The sequence below is a fragment of the Coturnix japonica genome, chromosome 5, assembly GCF_001577835.2.
Source record: "Coturnix japonica isolate 7356 chromosome 5, Coturnix japonica 2.1, whole genome shotgun sequence".
NCBI classification, from domain to species: domain Eukaryota; kingdom Metazoa; phylum Chordata; class Aves; order Galliformes; family Phasianidae; genus Coturnix; species Coturnix japonica.
Genome location: NC_029520.1, coordinates 9,397,643 through 9,413,926, shown reverse-complemented (window position 1 = coordinate 9,413,926; position 16,284 = coordinate 9,397,643). Strand labels below are relative to the sequence as shown.

The window sequence follows — 16,284 nt, the reverse complement described above, 5'->3', positions numbered from 1 at the left end:
TTCACACTTAGTGTTACAGAGTGTTAAACTAGTGATTGCCACTTTGTTTGTGCTTGGAGATTCAAATGCATCAGTCCTGCTTAGAGTACATGGAATACAATTTTAACAGATCGATTCAGTTGTTCAAGAAGCCTGAAGTAACACAAGGTGGCTTTATGCGTCAGTATTTCTATCAAGTCCAGCTTGATAATATTAAATAACAGCATACAAAATAGACTCTGTTCTTACCTGTATCTTAATACCATGCTTGCGAGTACAAATCAGAGGTGATTGAGCAGAATGTCCCTGCAGAATGTGGTATATGGGATAATTACTTTTCATATTGAGATGACTGTCAGGGAGGTGTCAAGGTGACAAGAGGTAAATTTTACACTTCCCAGTGCTGGGAAATATCATGGAAAACCGTTTGGGGTACTATGTTTATAGGAAGATTTAGAAAAATGGGAGTGATTAGAGGAAAGAAAGAAAAAATGTCTCATTTGAGGAGAGCTTGGAGGACTGCAAGGAGGAAAGGAAGAGCAACGCCTTTATTAATTTATTTGGGTGACACAATAAATGGCCCCTAAGTGCCTGTTTTGCAGAAGAGTATAAGGAGGAAAAGTTGAGCCACTGAGAGAAGAAGGAAAGAGTAACCTGTAACCTCCTTCCTCTGTCCCAGGAACAAAGGAAGCATTCACAAGTACACCTTTCCCTTGTTTCCCTTGTTTCCCTTGATCTGTGGGTTGCTCCTTGCGCAGGCCATGCACCTAAGACTCAAGCTAACCTTAGTCTTTGTTAGTAGGTTCTTTTTGAAAACTTTCATTGTTAAGCCTTCCTACTAAAGTTTGAGGCAAGCCAGAAATCTGAAGTTTTAATTTTAGTTAAGATTAAAAAAGGTAGGTGGGGCAGATAACAGCAAAGGAATGAAGGGAGCTGAAGGCTTTGGTATTCTGTTCTTAGATTAAGACTTTGTAGACATGTTTTTATCCCCAGTTAAAATCTTTAACCTGGATCAAAATACCAGACAAAGCAGTTCCAAAACAATGTCAAAAACACTGGAGATAGTCATGCTGTTAAATTTAGAGCCTGACATGAATTTCATTACTTATCTAAAATCAACACAAAATGCATATGATAGAACAGGCTCTAGCAGATAATGTGGCTGTTTCCTTCCTTCTTTGAGCAATTTGCTATGTGCATATGTGAAACACAGAATCTCAGTGTGTTCCTGCTTGTATTCAATTCTCAGCTATGTTCCAACCATAATTTTTAACTGCTGTGCCTTGCTGTGGTCGATCTGTTTTAATGAAAAAGAGTTGGAAATCAAAGCACTTTTTACATTGCAAACAGTCTGAAGTTTTAAAATTTGATAACTGATGTGGATTATGCCAAGGCTAAGTGTTCTTCACACTACATTTTTAAAAGGAATGAGAGGTTGCTTGCTGAGGATATTTTTGTTTTATATATGCATTATGAGATGAGGGACTTTTAGAAAAACTGAAAGTATCTCAAAAGCCATTACTTCATAGCTGTACTTACACTAGAGAGATTATAAACCTTGACAGTGCTTCACTGTGATTCAGCAATTTTCCTCCTTTCTGACTTCAAGTGCTTTTGATTTAAGGCATCAAAGATAATGTAATTTATGTTCAAATGGCACATAGCATTATTTTGATAATCTTTGTCACAGTATACTCGTTGTTACAGAAACAAGGTCTGTTGACATTCCCAAAAAGGGTCAGCAGGAATAGTTCTGCACTGGTTTAGCTTTGTTTCTTGTTCTTTCTTTGTCATAGAAAGGCTGTCTCTGGTGGCTCTGAAACAGTAACAGTATTCTTCATTCTTAGGGAGTTGGGGAGAAGGCAGTTATTGCAGGTTCCTATTATATTTCATGCTGCTTAGGCAGAACTATACCAAGATAGTAATTATTTACTCTCTTTTTAGTACTTAGTCTTTTTTTTCAAAGGAAACTTGTTTGAAATCCTTCCAGAATTGCACAAGGGTTGCAAAGGTTAGAGTATACTGAACCTTTCCGCAGTAATTATCACATTATCCAGATTAAATTATCACATTATCCAGATTAAAAAATGCTTCTTCTGTTGGAGCAGGAAGTGAAGAGAGAACCTTTCCAGAGAAACTTGGAAGTTTCATTCGTTTTCTCTGCTGTTCATATATAGATGTTTATGTAGCAATTTTCTTCCTTTAGACCACCATTCTGACTGGTCAGAATAAGTGGATATTTCTTCATGTTTTTGTTTGTTGTGGCATTCAGCTGTCTCTTAGACCTGTAAGTTTTGTGTACCAACATCCACCATTGTATAATGGTGTGAATTGTACTCTGTCTAAGCTGTCTACAGTGAATTTGGGGGAGGGACAACTACTGTCATCTTGATGAGAACTACTTTTTAAAATATTGTTGCTAAAGTTCAAATGATTACAACCTTTGTTATACGAAACTTACTGCAATCTCTTCAGATATGTACAGGAAGTAACTGCTAAAACAGTGAACATTTGTTCTCGGAACTCTAGCAGAAAGCCAGACAACCAAATTGATGAAAATCGTTTAAGCAGCTGGAAGCAGAGGTGGCTGAAAACAAGGATTTCCAATTTGTGCCAAAATATCCTGCAAAACAGAAGTTCTCATATTCAGATTCTTCAATTTGCTGTTCTAGAATGCTATTTTATTAATTAATTAATTTATTTATTTATTTTTTAGTTCTAGACTTGGAAAAGAATGTATTAATACTGCTGAAGTCTTGGCAAATAGTCCATATCAAAGCATTTGTCTTTATTAGCTTCCTGAGATGCACAGCAGTAGTGCAGCTGCTTTCATTTGAAAGCTGCAGGAACCTGAACCACTCTTCTGTCTTCAAATATTTGAACATAATATGTGCTCCTCATTCAAAATTCAGCAAGCATCCCTAACTTTAGATGTCCACATTTGAATATGTAAGAGTAGAAAAATCTACAATCTCTCTCCCTGTTAGTTAAAGCTCCTTTAAGAACAGTGTCAGTATTTTCCACCTCTAAACTTCCACTTCTCTAAAATTCAGATTTTAGCTATTCAATTTATTCTGTCTGCAAAACAACATTGTAGAGGTGACTGTCTTAAATAGCTTCAACACTTTCTTTCCAAACCTGTCGTGCAATGAAAATTAGCAGAATCTATTCAATCTTCATTTCTGCTCTTCAGAGCTTTTCAGTTAGCAGAGAGAATCTGCTAATTTTTGTTGTCCTTCATCTTGGCTATGGTTGGCAGCAGGACAGAGAACTTGTTCCTTTATTTTACTTTCTGCTGCCACACTCCCTTTCTCCTTTGCTACAAATTTATGCAGGAATACTTTGCTGGAAAACAGGAGGAGTTTATGATGGAAAATTGCTTATTTGCATTGCAGTTGCCCAGCTCAGTAGATGCCACAATCAACCAGTGTTTTTGCATGTGTGTTATAGGTAATAGGTAATCTTTTAAATAATTTGTGTTTTCTTACTAAATATTTGTCATGTTTAGAAGCTGCTGAAGATTCACTGCCTTGCCTTAACTTGTGGGCAGGATGGAGATCCTTTAAATTTTGACAAGTAAACAATATCAGGGAACAAAACAGCAGAAAATCCTTTGCTTGTTTTAGATGAAGTTTTAAATAAACTGGCTATTTAAATTAACAGCATACTGTAGGGAAAAAAAACAATTTTGTGAAGTAGAGTTTATTAAATAGGATTCTGCTTTCACCAGTACCTACGATTAACATTGTGACAAACTAAAATGTTTGTGGCAAACCTGGCCATAATAATACATAATAATGTAATCTTTTTGGAATCAATTATACTCTTGCTGTGTTTTTCTGGTCATTTTACATGTTTTCTTCCTTGCTTTTCTTTCCAATTTGACACATGAAGCCACATAAGATACAACAATTGATTTTATAGTTACTTATGATTTACTACTATATACACCAACGATGCTCTTCCATGCTTGTTTTGCTATTAAAGGAATTTGTTGCTGGAAGACCATCTCTTTATTTGGGCAAGTAATGTACAAAAAAATGAGATGCAAAAAGCAAAATCTGAAAACTATTTTGTAGCTAAGCACAGTCTCCTACTTGTTATGTCTAGGAGATAATAAACACCCTGCCTTCCATCTTTCCTGTAGTTCTTAATCTTCCTGTGAGTATCTTGAAAACAGCACTGTCAGGAATATGGAGGGTACAGTTATGTATGGAGATTTTGAAATCGGGTCTGTTCATAAAATTCAGCAGTGTAGAAGGCATAGAAATGATTCTTAAGTGGGCTGTCTAGACCACTATGACTGGTGTAATAGTTTCTATTGCACATTAGAGAACTTTTAAGGTATGTGTGTCTTGGATGACAAGATACAGCTTGAAATATGAGTTTATATTGAGGAGAGCAGAAAACTAGATAGGAAATGACTGCTCAATACTTCTGAGTAACTGTTATTGGGAAAAGTTTGATAATCTCTTCTAATGATAGTAATACTTCTGAGTCATACTTTATATCATGGCATTGGGCTCATGGGTTTTGTTTCTTTACTGTGCAGAGGCTTTAATTGAAGATCTGCCAGTTACATCTCTTAATAGATTAGGATCTGTTAGCTGCAGTAAATCTGGATGTTTATTAATGGCTCTAAGGGACATCTAAGGGGCATTTTTTGTAGATCTAGAAAGGACTTGAGAGGAACACATCAACTCATAGAAGTAAGTGGCTTTTTAAAGACTGCCCCTCATTGTATAAAATTAATGCAACTGCAGACTGACAGTATTTTCAAGTGTTGAGACTACCAGCTTTTGAATTCTCACTAGAGAGAGTCATTAAAATAATCCATAGGTCAGCTAATGATGGTCAAAGAGAGGTGAGTATAAAAGAATATATTCCTTACCATGTCTGGTGTTCGTAGCTACCAGATATGAGCCAGCTGCATCCAGCGATGACTGCATAAATTTCAGAGCGATGTTGGAAAACTTTCCAAAAGAAAAAAAAAGAAAAAAAAAAGAAGTGATGGAGATGAGCATTTTAGTTTTTGCGAGGAGGAATTAAGCATACATTTGGTGTGTTAGAATTTTTAAATTAGGTTCATATGCTCTAGGGTACAAGCTCGTTTTGCATGATGTTCTGCTACTGGAGCATGCCTTGCCTGGGCATTCAGCCCTGGCACTTAACTTACTAGAGTAGTTTGGAAATTAGGAGAACCAAATGGTGACACAGTGAATGTTCATTTTTTTGCATAAACGACTCCTCTAAATAGGCTGAAGCAATGTGACAGGGATGATAGTAAAGGTGAACAGATAACATAGCTTTAATGTAAACAGTAAATACAGAGACAACTACTGAAATAAACTACTTTTTTGATATTCAGATGTATCTGATTTTGTCAAATGGAAAAATTTATTTTATAACAAATTCCAGATGCAAATTCTTAAGTCACCTGAAAAATACAGTGTAAGCAGTGCAGACTGACCTGCCAGCATGCCTCAGCCCTAGCTGAAAGAATCTGTCAGTGGAAAGAAAGGACAGCAGTTTTCAGGCTCATTTATCCCTGGGTGTCTGATGGGATTTTGTGCTGTCTTTTCAGGACCAGTAGTTGTTGGCACATTTTTCCTCCTTGAGCTCTGTTGCTGGTTTAAACCAGATGGGCCACAGGTAATTAGTCTGGCTTCATGAAAACTGAGTGGGCTATTCCATGACAAGAACAGATCCCGTGTTTGTCTCTATTTGGAGAGCAAGTATTGCAAAGGCAACAGCTGGGATGGGATATGCATATTAAGGAAGAGTGCCAGCCCTCAGTGTTCTGCAAAAATTCCATTTGGTTCATAAATCCTATTTTGTTTCCTGACCAAAAATACAGCAAGTTTTTATTTGTCAGTCAGTTCCCCAGTGATGTGGATCTCTCTTATTTTGTGAAATGACCACTCCCAGCTCTTTTGTATTGTGAATATCTGGCACTCAGTTAACAGTTTTCTTGCTTGTCAAATTGTCTAGATTTCTTTTTGATTTGGGTTGCCTATCCTGATCTAATTTGAGAGTTTAGTAGAGAGATTCTTGCCATTGAGAAAAATAGAATAAAAAGTTGGGAATGCTAATAAAATCAGGAAAAGTCATGCTTGTGTTTTTAGGATGGATTCATTTTTGTTGTTCAAGTTATGGTTTTTCTGGTGAGCAACTGACTGAGAGAGTCCTTACGCTTTCTGAAGGCATCTTAATTTTATAATTCCTTTTGTGAAATTAGTACAGCAGCTGAAGGCAGTACATTAGAAGGGATGGAGATTTTTCTCTGTGAATTTAGTGTACATGGATAGTAGGTAATGGTGTTGGAAGGTGCATTATTCTAAGGCAAAATAAACTATAAGTCACTTCTGGTGGGAATTTAATTGAATGAGTTCTTAAAATCTACCAGTGCACAAGTGTTAGCATAATGCTCCCAGACTACCTGCTCCATTAGAAAATTCTCCCTAATGTCTACCTCAAGTCTGCTTGTTTTGTAATTTATAGTCATTTGTTGTCCTGTTCCAAGCAGAGATTGTTGTCAGAGATAATCAACCCTTATGCTGAACAGGGAAGTCTGACAGCTGATGATCTGTATTCGAAAGACAATAGCTTGCCCGTTTGTTCTGTGCATCAGTAAGCTGATGCATTACTGCAGGGACAACCTCTGGCCTGAATTGTGAGCCATTCATTCATATTTTTCAAAAACCTGGTCTGAAAATTTCAGCACAGGCTCTTTGACATTTACCATAAAATGTTCTAGTGTTTGCGTGAGTTGTTTAAACAGTGTTTAAATGTTTGGTCTTTGGTTTTAGCGGATTTTTCACATTCTTTCATTGCTATGTGGAAACATGAGTAGCATTCTCAGATACTCTGTACCTCTGCTAAATTATAATCTGGAATGTGAATTCAGTAGATGAATGGGCAAAGCTACACACATTAACTGCAACAGGAGTTCAGTTGCAAAAGGTACCAGGAAGACAGAGAGATAACATAGCTTGTCATTGGAATATTGGCTCAAAATATTACAAATGCATAGAAATCAAGGAAGAAATGTAGAACTATGCAAAATAGTATGAGGATCTCATGTTTTCTGATCTTAACTCCAAGTCATCTCATTTCATTAATGTCACTTTAAGAGATGGAGGATCCTCTTTCTCATAATTTCGATCCCTACTGTGATGTTGGTACTCATCATGACTCCAACTAACTGTTTAACCAGGTTAGCTGTAGGGCCAGTAATGGCATCCATTAAATAAGAAGGCTATAACCGACAGTAATTTTGTTTTAAAATGCACATGGTGCTTATGTGATGCTGTCCCAGAATGATAAGCTTGTGATAACAAATGATAAGTTTTCATTCAGCAAAGCAAATTCCTTCCCTTGTCCCTTGTGACTGAAAACTGATAATGTAAAATGACTGATCTCCATGAAATCAAACCAGAAAATATAAACATAAATGAAAAATAAAACCAATGCTCATGCTTTTGCTTTTTATCAGCTTGTTTGGCAATCCTGTTTGTTTGTATTTACTAAACTCACTGTTACTGTTTGCACACTTAATAAAAATATATTCCCAGTTTACAAAGCCATATGTTGTCAATAAATTAGACCCTAAAAGCCGGTCAGTATAAATTCTGTGTTTAGATCTGTACTGCAGACAGTGAAACACTCCATTTTCCTGTGGTAGCTGTTGAGCATTTTAAATCCAGAGGAAGAGAATTCATAAACCAAAAGGTTCTCAAGGTATATAATAATTATAATGCATATATTAAATAAATTAAATGAAAAGCAGTAGATGTTGGCTATTAGTGTTCCTTCTTAGTGCTTTCCTACAGAGAAGCTTGCAAATATTACCTTTCAGATGTTAGATACATTTTAAACTTTCTCTCTTTCCCCCAGATATGTATCCAAAATAACATGATTGTCTATGAGAACAAAAAAAAAGGTGAGAGATTCAAGCCTTCAAGTAAAGAATAACTGAGATTTGGGGTGTACTATTGTTTAGATTTCTTCAGCTTTTCCAACTTTTTGTTCTCTCAGAAGGGAACTGTAGAAAAAGAATGCAGTGATACAAATGTACGTATTGGAATACTAATCATGTGCATTTTGCTTACCAAGCAAGTGCATCTGTATAACAGCCTCGATACATTGCCTGCAAGGATGTGCTCACTGATGGAGAGAGGTCAGATCATGCTGTGCATTTTAAAGCCCCCTATCAGCTGCATGGAATTCAGACCATATTATGTATTAAATCTGTTTTCATCTGTCTGAGAATCTGTCTTTTTGGATAATCGTTCAGTATGGTCACGTTCTTCTCTGACAGCAAGGATTAGATCTATAATTACTGTTCAAGCCTCTGAACAGGAGTATCATATGAAGGTCCCATTGTTGACTTGCCTGCTTCATCCAATACTATTGCAGGCACAGATTAGTTCTATTTTTATCCTGATTTCAGAGAAAACAAGGTGTCTCTAAGCTTTATCTGTTCTGTTCTTCATCCCTCTGCAGAAGCTTATTTAGTATTTGACCAGTTTCAAACAAAGTGGACATAAGGATAGAATTTTATAGTCACATCCCTGCCACTTCATGGAATTGGCATCTATTTCCTCAAGACCAAGCAGTGAGAGGGCATTGTAGTGGAACATTTATAAGACGTCAGAGAATCTAGTTGCAAAATGTCCATAGAAACCAGGATCTTTTTTTTTTTTTTTTTTTTTTTTTTAAAGTTTTTATGGTGGAGAATTACTTCAATGAGCTGTCATCCTTCTAAGATTTTGGTGGAGTTAAAATGATACAGAGTAGTAACAGAACTGCCAAGAGGATTTTTACTGGGAAAAAAAATGGTTAAGGATTTTAGTTTGTTTATTCATTTAACTGCTTCATTATCAATGCCTAGAATTGCATGCTCCACAGAGTAGGGATTTAGCTCTATCTCATGTTAACTGTAGAACAGGCTGGATGCAGAAGAACCAGTGCATTTGTATTCAGTGATCATGTATTAACTGAATTCAGTGGTCTGTTCATAAAATGCAATAGCATTTATACTTCACTGCAGCTAACTGTGAGGAGCTATGAAAACTAATAAGATCTGTGGTGATGAAAGAGCAGAGAATGGAAGATTTGCAAACAGCTGGTTTACAGAGAAAACAGAATTGCACACAACAAGAGAATTAAGTCATTACTGAGCAGATGACTTCTGAAATAAATGTATAGAGGAAACAGAAAAATCAATCAGTTTTCCATTATGAAGGACTATTCAGAGACATGAGGATAAAGAAAAGCTCTCCCTTATAAGAGTGGGAGAAGGTGAGGTAACCAAACAAGAATGCAGTTCAAACTTGCAGGGAATAGCATTCAGTTACAAGACCTTTTTTTTCTTATCTTATTTCATTTTGAGAGTAATCATAGTGAGACAAGAAGTAATTGAGAACGTAGATTCATTTGAAAGTAAATGAAATGGCTTGCATGGTTGAAATATTTTTTTCCAGTCTCTCAATATGAAAGATGACAAAGTCAAAACCCTATAGAAATACTTATCGGTAAATGCTAATGGGATTTTCAATACAAATGACCATATGCTATTTGCAAGGTGCAGGTCATAGAGATTCTTAAGCTATGATACAAGCTACTGTGCACTTAGGTTTGAAAGGATAGCATAATCAAAAGGGACAGTGAAATTCTAAGCTGTGTATAGAGAAATTGCTAGAAAAATGAGATTTCATCTGAGTCTCTGACATTTATGTACTTTGCTATCGTCATTTTTTTTATATGCATAAAACAGTGAACCATCAGGAGATGCTAACAAACTGAAGGGAATATATGCAAATAAGAGCTGCGATCTCAGGGGAATAGCTGTTTCTCTCTTTCTGTATTGTCTAACAGGAATTTGTGTCAGAAGCCTACAAATGAAAATGGAGAATCTTAAAAGAGCTTCTGCACTGGGTCTGTCTGAGATGGAGTTTGGTTTCCCCACAACACTCCATATAATGCTGTGCTCTGTATTTGTAGCTAGAACAGTTTCTGGCTGTCCCACTGAAGTTTTGTCTCATGCTGAGCAGTGCTGGCACAGCACTGAGATTCTCTCCAAACCTGCAAGAGCTGGGAGTCTGGGAATGGGCAAGAGATAGGGAGGAGACATCGCTGGGGCAGCTGACCCAGTCTGACCAGGAGTCTAATTCCATGCCATAAGAAATCACACTAGGAAATAAAACCTGGGAAAGGGGAAAGAAAATGGGATTTTCTTCTTCTGAAAATGACTGTCCTCCTGAAAAAAATCACTATGCATACTGAGGCTGAACATTGCTTGCTAACGAGTAGAGAATAATTGTTTTCTCACTGTTTGTTTTTTATTTTTTTATTTATTTCTCTTTTTTCCTCTTTAATTAAGTAGTCCCTATCTCAGCTTATGAGTCTTTCCCCCTGCCTCCCTGATCATATTTTCTCCTTGTCTTATTTTGAGGAGTGGGTGATTGGGATGGAGCTCAGCTGGCCATCAGTGTGAATCTGCCACAACTTCTTAGTCAAGTGAAAAGTGGCTTGGCTAAAAATGGGAAGAATGGTTATAGAAACAAAGTTTGAAAAGAAAAATCAGTATTTTAGCCAAGGAAATTAATTTCTTTGGAGCACATGGTGGAAGCTGTATCACCTCTCAATGAAACTGACCTGCCTTAAAGCAGAGCTATTAATGTGTTTTGGGCAGCTGTTGTAGTCCAAATAAGAACTGGACTGTGTCACCTCTTAAAAATGCTTCTGTCTCTTTAAACATTATGCTCAAAAAGTAGAGCGCTTGTTTTTTCCATACGCAGTGGTTCCCTAGGAAAGGATAGACAAGATAGGCAGGTTCATTCAGCACCTGGGTTTCTGTCCCAAATGTCATGATAGATAGTATGTCCAGACCTCAGGTGAAGAAAATGATTTATTGCATATTCCATAGTGGAATACAGGGTTTCTTTTGTTGTTTTCTCTTGGGTCTTGCTGTTGTTATTTCACTGCGGTAACTGGTGTGCAGTAAAAGTCATCTCTGCGGTCAATTTCTCCTCTTACAGTGATTGCTGTAGTCCATGTACATGCAAATTTAGTCTAGATTAGATGGACAATTCCAAACCTGAGTAGTTGGGGTTTTATTGTCAGCAGTTATTAAGTGTCCTAGTTAACTGGGTTGAACAATTGATGTAAGAATCAAGTAAGAACACTAGTGTATCTGAGAAGAATGTTAAGGAAAGTAAATGTAATTTGCCTAAGATATTGAGGCAGAAAACCCCAATCTTACAATAGCAATAAAGAGGGTTTAGTATAAGGTATTATAAGGAATACCCCTTTCTGCTTTAAATTTACTTTTTGAATCCAGATTGTTTCATATTTATAATATGCATTACATAATTACAGTATATTTGTAGACCAGCAGGATCAGGTTTTTTTTTTTTTCATGCAGCAGATTTCTATTTAGTGCACAACTTCACTATCTTATCCTGTACATTCACTGTCTTATCCAGTGCAATCTGCACATGAACTCAAAGATAAAGAAAATGAAGCACTTCAGAGATCAGGGTTACTTCCAAGCAAAGAGACTTTGCAATACAGTAAATCATCTGCATTTCTTGCCAGTTGTGCTCATGTATGTGCCTTCTGTCCCTTTGCATTTGTGTTGCATGGATAATAAGCAGAAAAAATTCACCAAGGTTTTAGTCATCTGACAATAACCAGGTATCCTCAGTATGTATCTTACATATTGTAAGGAAGCGCTGATGGACTCTGCCACTTCACTGAGAATTTTGGAAATGGTATTTAGAGCTTAAGAGAATGACAGACATTTGGGTTACATGAAAACCTTTTTCTCTCATTGTATTTTCTGTGCAGTCTCATAACTTTCTTTGTGCTGGTTTTCTCAGTGATGTACTCAGAAGAACATATCTGCCTTCAAGTTATGGATTAATTTAGTGTTTGGAAAACCTTAAATCAGAAGAATAATAGCTGTACAAAAATAGTTGTTTTTATTTTTAGGTACTTTTTTAAACAGCATTCATGAAAGGGCAAAACATCTTCCTTCCTGCCAGATTTATTCTAAGTTGGAAATTTATGCCCTTTTTTTCCCTAAAGGGGTTTTCTTTGTAGTTTAACTAGTTTGGTTACAAGCTTGCGTTGCAGAAAACGATGACTATATCTATTTTAACCTCATTTTTTTCCACATTCCTTGACAATACATATGAAAAGTATTTTACTTTTCATATATTACTTGCCCTCTACACCCAAGTTTCATTAAAATACTACCCAGCTTAATCTATAATGCAATCTAACTCACTATAATATCTAATTCACATTATAATTACTTTTTATGCTTTTCCTGTCATGAGTAATCAAAATCAATTTACTGAAAGTGTGTTTTGTTGGGGTTTGCATCAGGGAATTGCTTTGCCTGCAGGCACCCAGGTTGCCATGACATTATTTCAAAAATGTCCTTCATTTTCTTTACTTTGGAAAACAGCTGTAGCTTGCAGTTGCAGCAAAGAGCAAGCAGATAACTATCCAAAAAATTAGGGCCTACCAATGGGTTCCAGAAGTGAACATTGTTTTTAATTTGTTAAAACCTCAGAAAGAAAGGGTTGGAATTTCTATTTAATGTGACAAGAATATGACTGGTTCTGAAAACGTGAGCCTGCTAGAGCACCGCTATACTTTGTACAAATTAGAGCTACATATTCCAGTGTGTATTTGGTCTCATTCATTGACCTGGCTTGCAAATATCATTCATGCTTTACTCACCTATAATATGACATATGTTAAATGATTTATTCTGCCCCACTTTATAACTGGTACTCCATTAACTACTTTCCTAAAATGTTCTTTTAAATTGATAAATGAATGTGGTTATGCTCTGGTGATCCATTTAGCACATAATATTGGATGAAGAATTTAGACAGTGATCCAAAAGTGATAAGGGTCAAAACAAGTGATTTTTATTTTATTTTATTTTATTTTTTTCCCATTTTATTACATGCATCTGTTACTGAGCATCTTTTTAGATTTTACAGTTGAGTTGGACTGTGAGCGGTCTTAGTCTGTAGTTTGTCTAGATAGGGATCATCTCCTAATTTCTAGGTAAAGTTATGCAACAGGGAAGTTGCAAAATGTTCAGTATCTCCCCTTCTGTTCTCAAGTGTTATCTCATGCATTCCTGTAGAAGAGTCTGTAACTGTTAAACTATTTTCTCTTCATAGTGTTCCCCTACAAACCCTGCTCTCCCAGGCTATTTAGAATAACATGCAACTTCTCTACCTGTGCCTCAGAACCCTCTAACTGAAAAGCAACATAAAACTCTGCTCTTTTGGCTGATGGCAATCACAGAATGGTTGTGGTTTGAAGGGATCATAAAGGTCACCTAGTTCTTACCCAGACACTGTGGGCAGGGATGTCAGCCAGGCTGTGAAAATAATTTCTCGTGTGGGTTGTTTTTTTTGTTCTTTTTTAAAAAATTTTATTTAATTATTTATTTTTAAATTTGTTTTAAAAGGACTAACCAGCCAGGAATGTTCACAAAGAAAGAATTTGATCAGTTGGCATCAGCAGTAGACAGCTTCAGTCTCATGACATATGACTACTCAACACCACAACGGTAAGACTCTAACATTAGAAGAACAGAACGCTGAAGTAACTGATTCCTGTTTATGCCCTTATGAAATCTACAATGCAAGGTTTGTCATTTTTAAACTTTTCATGTAGCGGATAGTGTGTATTAACTGTATCAGATCAGAAGTTTTGGGTTAGTAATTAGAACAGTCAGTTTTTGAACTAGCGAATAGTTTGGGTTTAGCTGCAGTGAAGATTTGGCACACACTATTTAGAAGGCTTTGCACCTGAGCTAAATAATTATTCTCTTATTGGTACTGTAACACTTGTTTCCAGGTGAATTTTTCACTTTTAGTTATTTGACGCAGCTTTGCACAATGGTACAGAATAATCCAGTACTTTGCACTATGGATAGAATAGCTTTAAAGCGCAATTGACAGCTCACTTGTCTGCTTCCTCATGAGGCAGCAGAATGTGTTTTGACAGCACTGCTGATGTGATCATAGTTAAACATGTTTTTACATTCTTCCACTAGTCCCTCCTTTGTACTTCTACAGCTGTTGTGCAGCAGCTCAATGAACCAGTTGATCTAACTGAAAAGCAACACAAAACTCTGCTCTTTTACATGAATATTCATTTTCAGGAACTTACTATTTTTATGTCTTTGGAAGCGGAACAGCAATCAAGTTGAGAGGTCCTTAAACTCAGACTTTTAACATCATCATTCTCCAGAAGCGTGGTTCATTTCATGCCCAAATTGCAGATAAAGACATTCACATTGACTCCCAGGGTGATTCTATTTATCTTGCTTCAGTATGGCTGTCTATGGTTAACATTTGTGGTAAGCTGGCAGATATAAAAATGCATCTATTATATCACTAAGACCTCTACCACCTGTAGTATTCTAGCATTTAGATAGTATTTAGATGGGTTTATTTCTGAAGAAACTAAGTTCTATTAAGCTTACCTATCTCTTTCTCATCACTTTCCCCAGACCTTTTTCTAGATCATCAAGCCTAGCACCCTAGGGAAAAGGAACATATTTGAAATTAAAACCATTATTTGTTATCCACTTCTGCTGAAATATGCAGCATAGAGATAACCATTGTAGTTTTCCTCTTTGTAAATCTAATCTCTATGAAGATGAGATGCTAAGGACTTTCATACAGAGTTGTCAAACCTATGTAGAACCCTGGATGCATTTAAAAATACACACTATACTGTGTGCTACCATCTTTCCTGTATGGTGAAGCTTCAGCATGATTTATGATATGTTAAAAAACAAGATGTCACAGTCTCATCTTAATATTTTCCCTGCTACATTAAGCTACTTAGATATGCCTTGGAGCTGGGTTTTTTGTACTTCAATGTACAAGCCATTTTAAGAAGTTTCATGTCTCTTCACTGCTGAAGTGAACAACCGAGTAAAGCGGGGCAAGCATCCTATGTGCATCTGTAGTTCAAACCATCTAGGAACATGCATGGAATCTTTGTAGGATTGTAGATTAACCTTCACTGATTTTTCTGTGCCATAGTTCGCTCTTCACAATTACACTAGTCCAAAAAAAAAAGGCTATTGATGGCAAATATATACCTTCTCACAGCTTTTTTTTTTTTTTTTTTTTTTTTTAAAAACTAACTCAACAGACCTGGTCCAAATTCCCCACTGCCCTGGGTACGAGCCTGTATTCAAGTACTGGATCCTGATTCAAAATGGAGAAAAAAAATACTTCTAGGGCTGAATTTCTATGGAATGGATTATTCTGCTTTGGGAGCCATGGGGGAACCAATCCTTGGTACCAGGTAAGACTTTTCTGGATAGTACTTACATATGATATTCTCACAAACTTGGAAATTTGTGATTGTTTATGTTTAAAAGTGCATATGTGTTGATAACATAGCTTTATCACTTCTGCCATTTCTGTGTATGAAGAAGTGGTTCACTGATTACAGAGTAAAATCAGTGTTTTCCTGTACAAAAGTGCAGATAGATGGAACTGGTATTCTGTTAAAATACTGATAGGAAAAAACAGTTGTGTAATTTTCCTCTACCTGTGTTGTGGATGTTGTTTGTCATCTTTCTGTTAGTGTTTTGCTATATTTTCTTTTTTATGCTCTATTTCACTTTAGGTTTCATTTAGTTGACCTACAGATTCTTTTCCTCTTGCTACCTGAAGTTCTTACCTATTACTTACAAATTCGATACTAGTGTCAAACAGCAACAGGCCACCAAATTTCTTTTAAGTAGAGAAAGCTGGAGTAAGCCTCAGCTGGAGACAAAAATCCATAAGAGGATAAAGGGATGTATTTGAAAGACAGACTGAAATTTTATATTGATTCGCCAAAGATAATGGTTGTTTTAGTTTTGGGTACTAGCCAGATATAGTAAGCAGCTTCACAGAAACACAGAAAGGGTATAGTGCTTCAAGCCAGAAGACAAAGCAATAAAACCAGTATGAATTTGGCAGGGAAAATAAATAAATAAATAAATCAGATTTTGTCAGAAATTTGGTATTAATTTCTAAAATAAAACCAAGCCTTGAAACACATGAGGTGACTATTCTGATTTTTGCTCATGGATTACTAAGTACTTCACACCTGTGTAATCCTGTATAGTTTAAAATAAAAAGAAAAAAGTTTGGCACTGAAATATTAAAGGACAGACTGTATAAGTTAAGGACATTTTTATGTTCATGCCTTTGGTTACACAAACATTTCTGTTGTCATTTAATTTGGCTCTAATGT

The 16,284-nt window shown here is 36.2% G+C and overlaps 1 protein-coding gene and 1 long non-coding RNA gene across 3 annotated transcripts in view; one reads left to right on the top strand and one right to left on the bottom strand.

The window, feature by feature from the left end:
- The window catches only part of CHID1 (chitinase domain containing 1), a 90,659-nt gene that overhangs the window by 25,030 nt on the left and 49,345 nt on the right, over positions 1 to 16,284 (top strand). Inside the window, exons 9-10 of the mRNA XM_015863751.2 lie at positions 13,484 to 13,585; positions 15,187 to 15,342. Coding sequence (XP_015719237.1) covers positions 13,484 to 13,585; positions 15,187 to 15,342 — 258 coding nt within the window. The remainder of the gene's footprint in view (positions 1 to 13,483; positions 13,586 to 15,186; positions 15,343 to 16,284) is intronic.
- Positions 844 to 16,284, bottom strand: part of LOC107314501 — a 48,769-nt gene continuing 33,328 nt past the window's right edge. For both annotated transcript variants that reach the window (XR_001555469.2, XR_001555468.2), the window contains 2 exons: positions 4,871 to 4,952; positions 844 to 2,602 (listed from right to left, as the gene is read on the bottom strand). This is a non-coding gene — a long non-coding RNA (uncharacterized LOC107314501). The remainder of the gene's footprint in view (positions 2,603 to 4,870; positions 4,953 to 16,284) is intronic.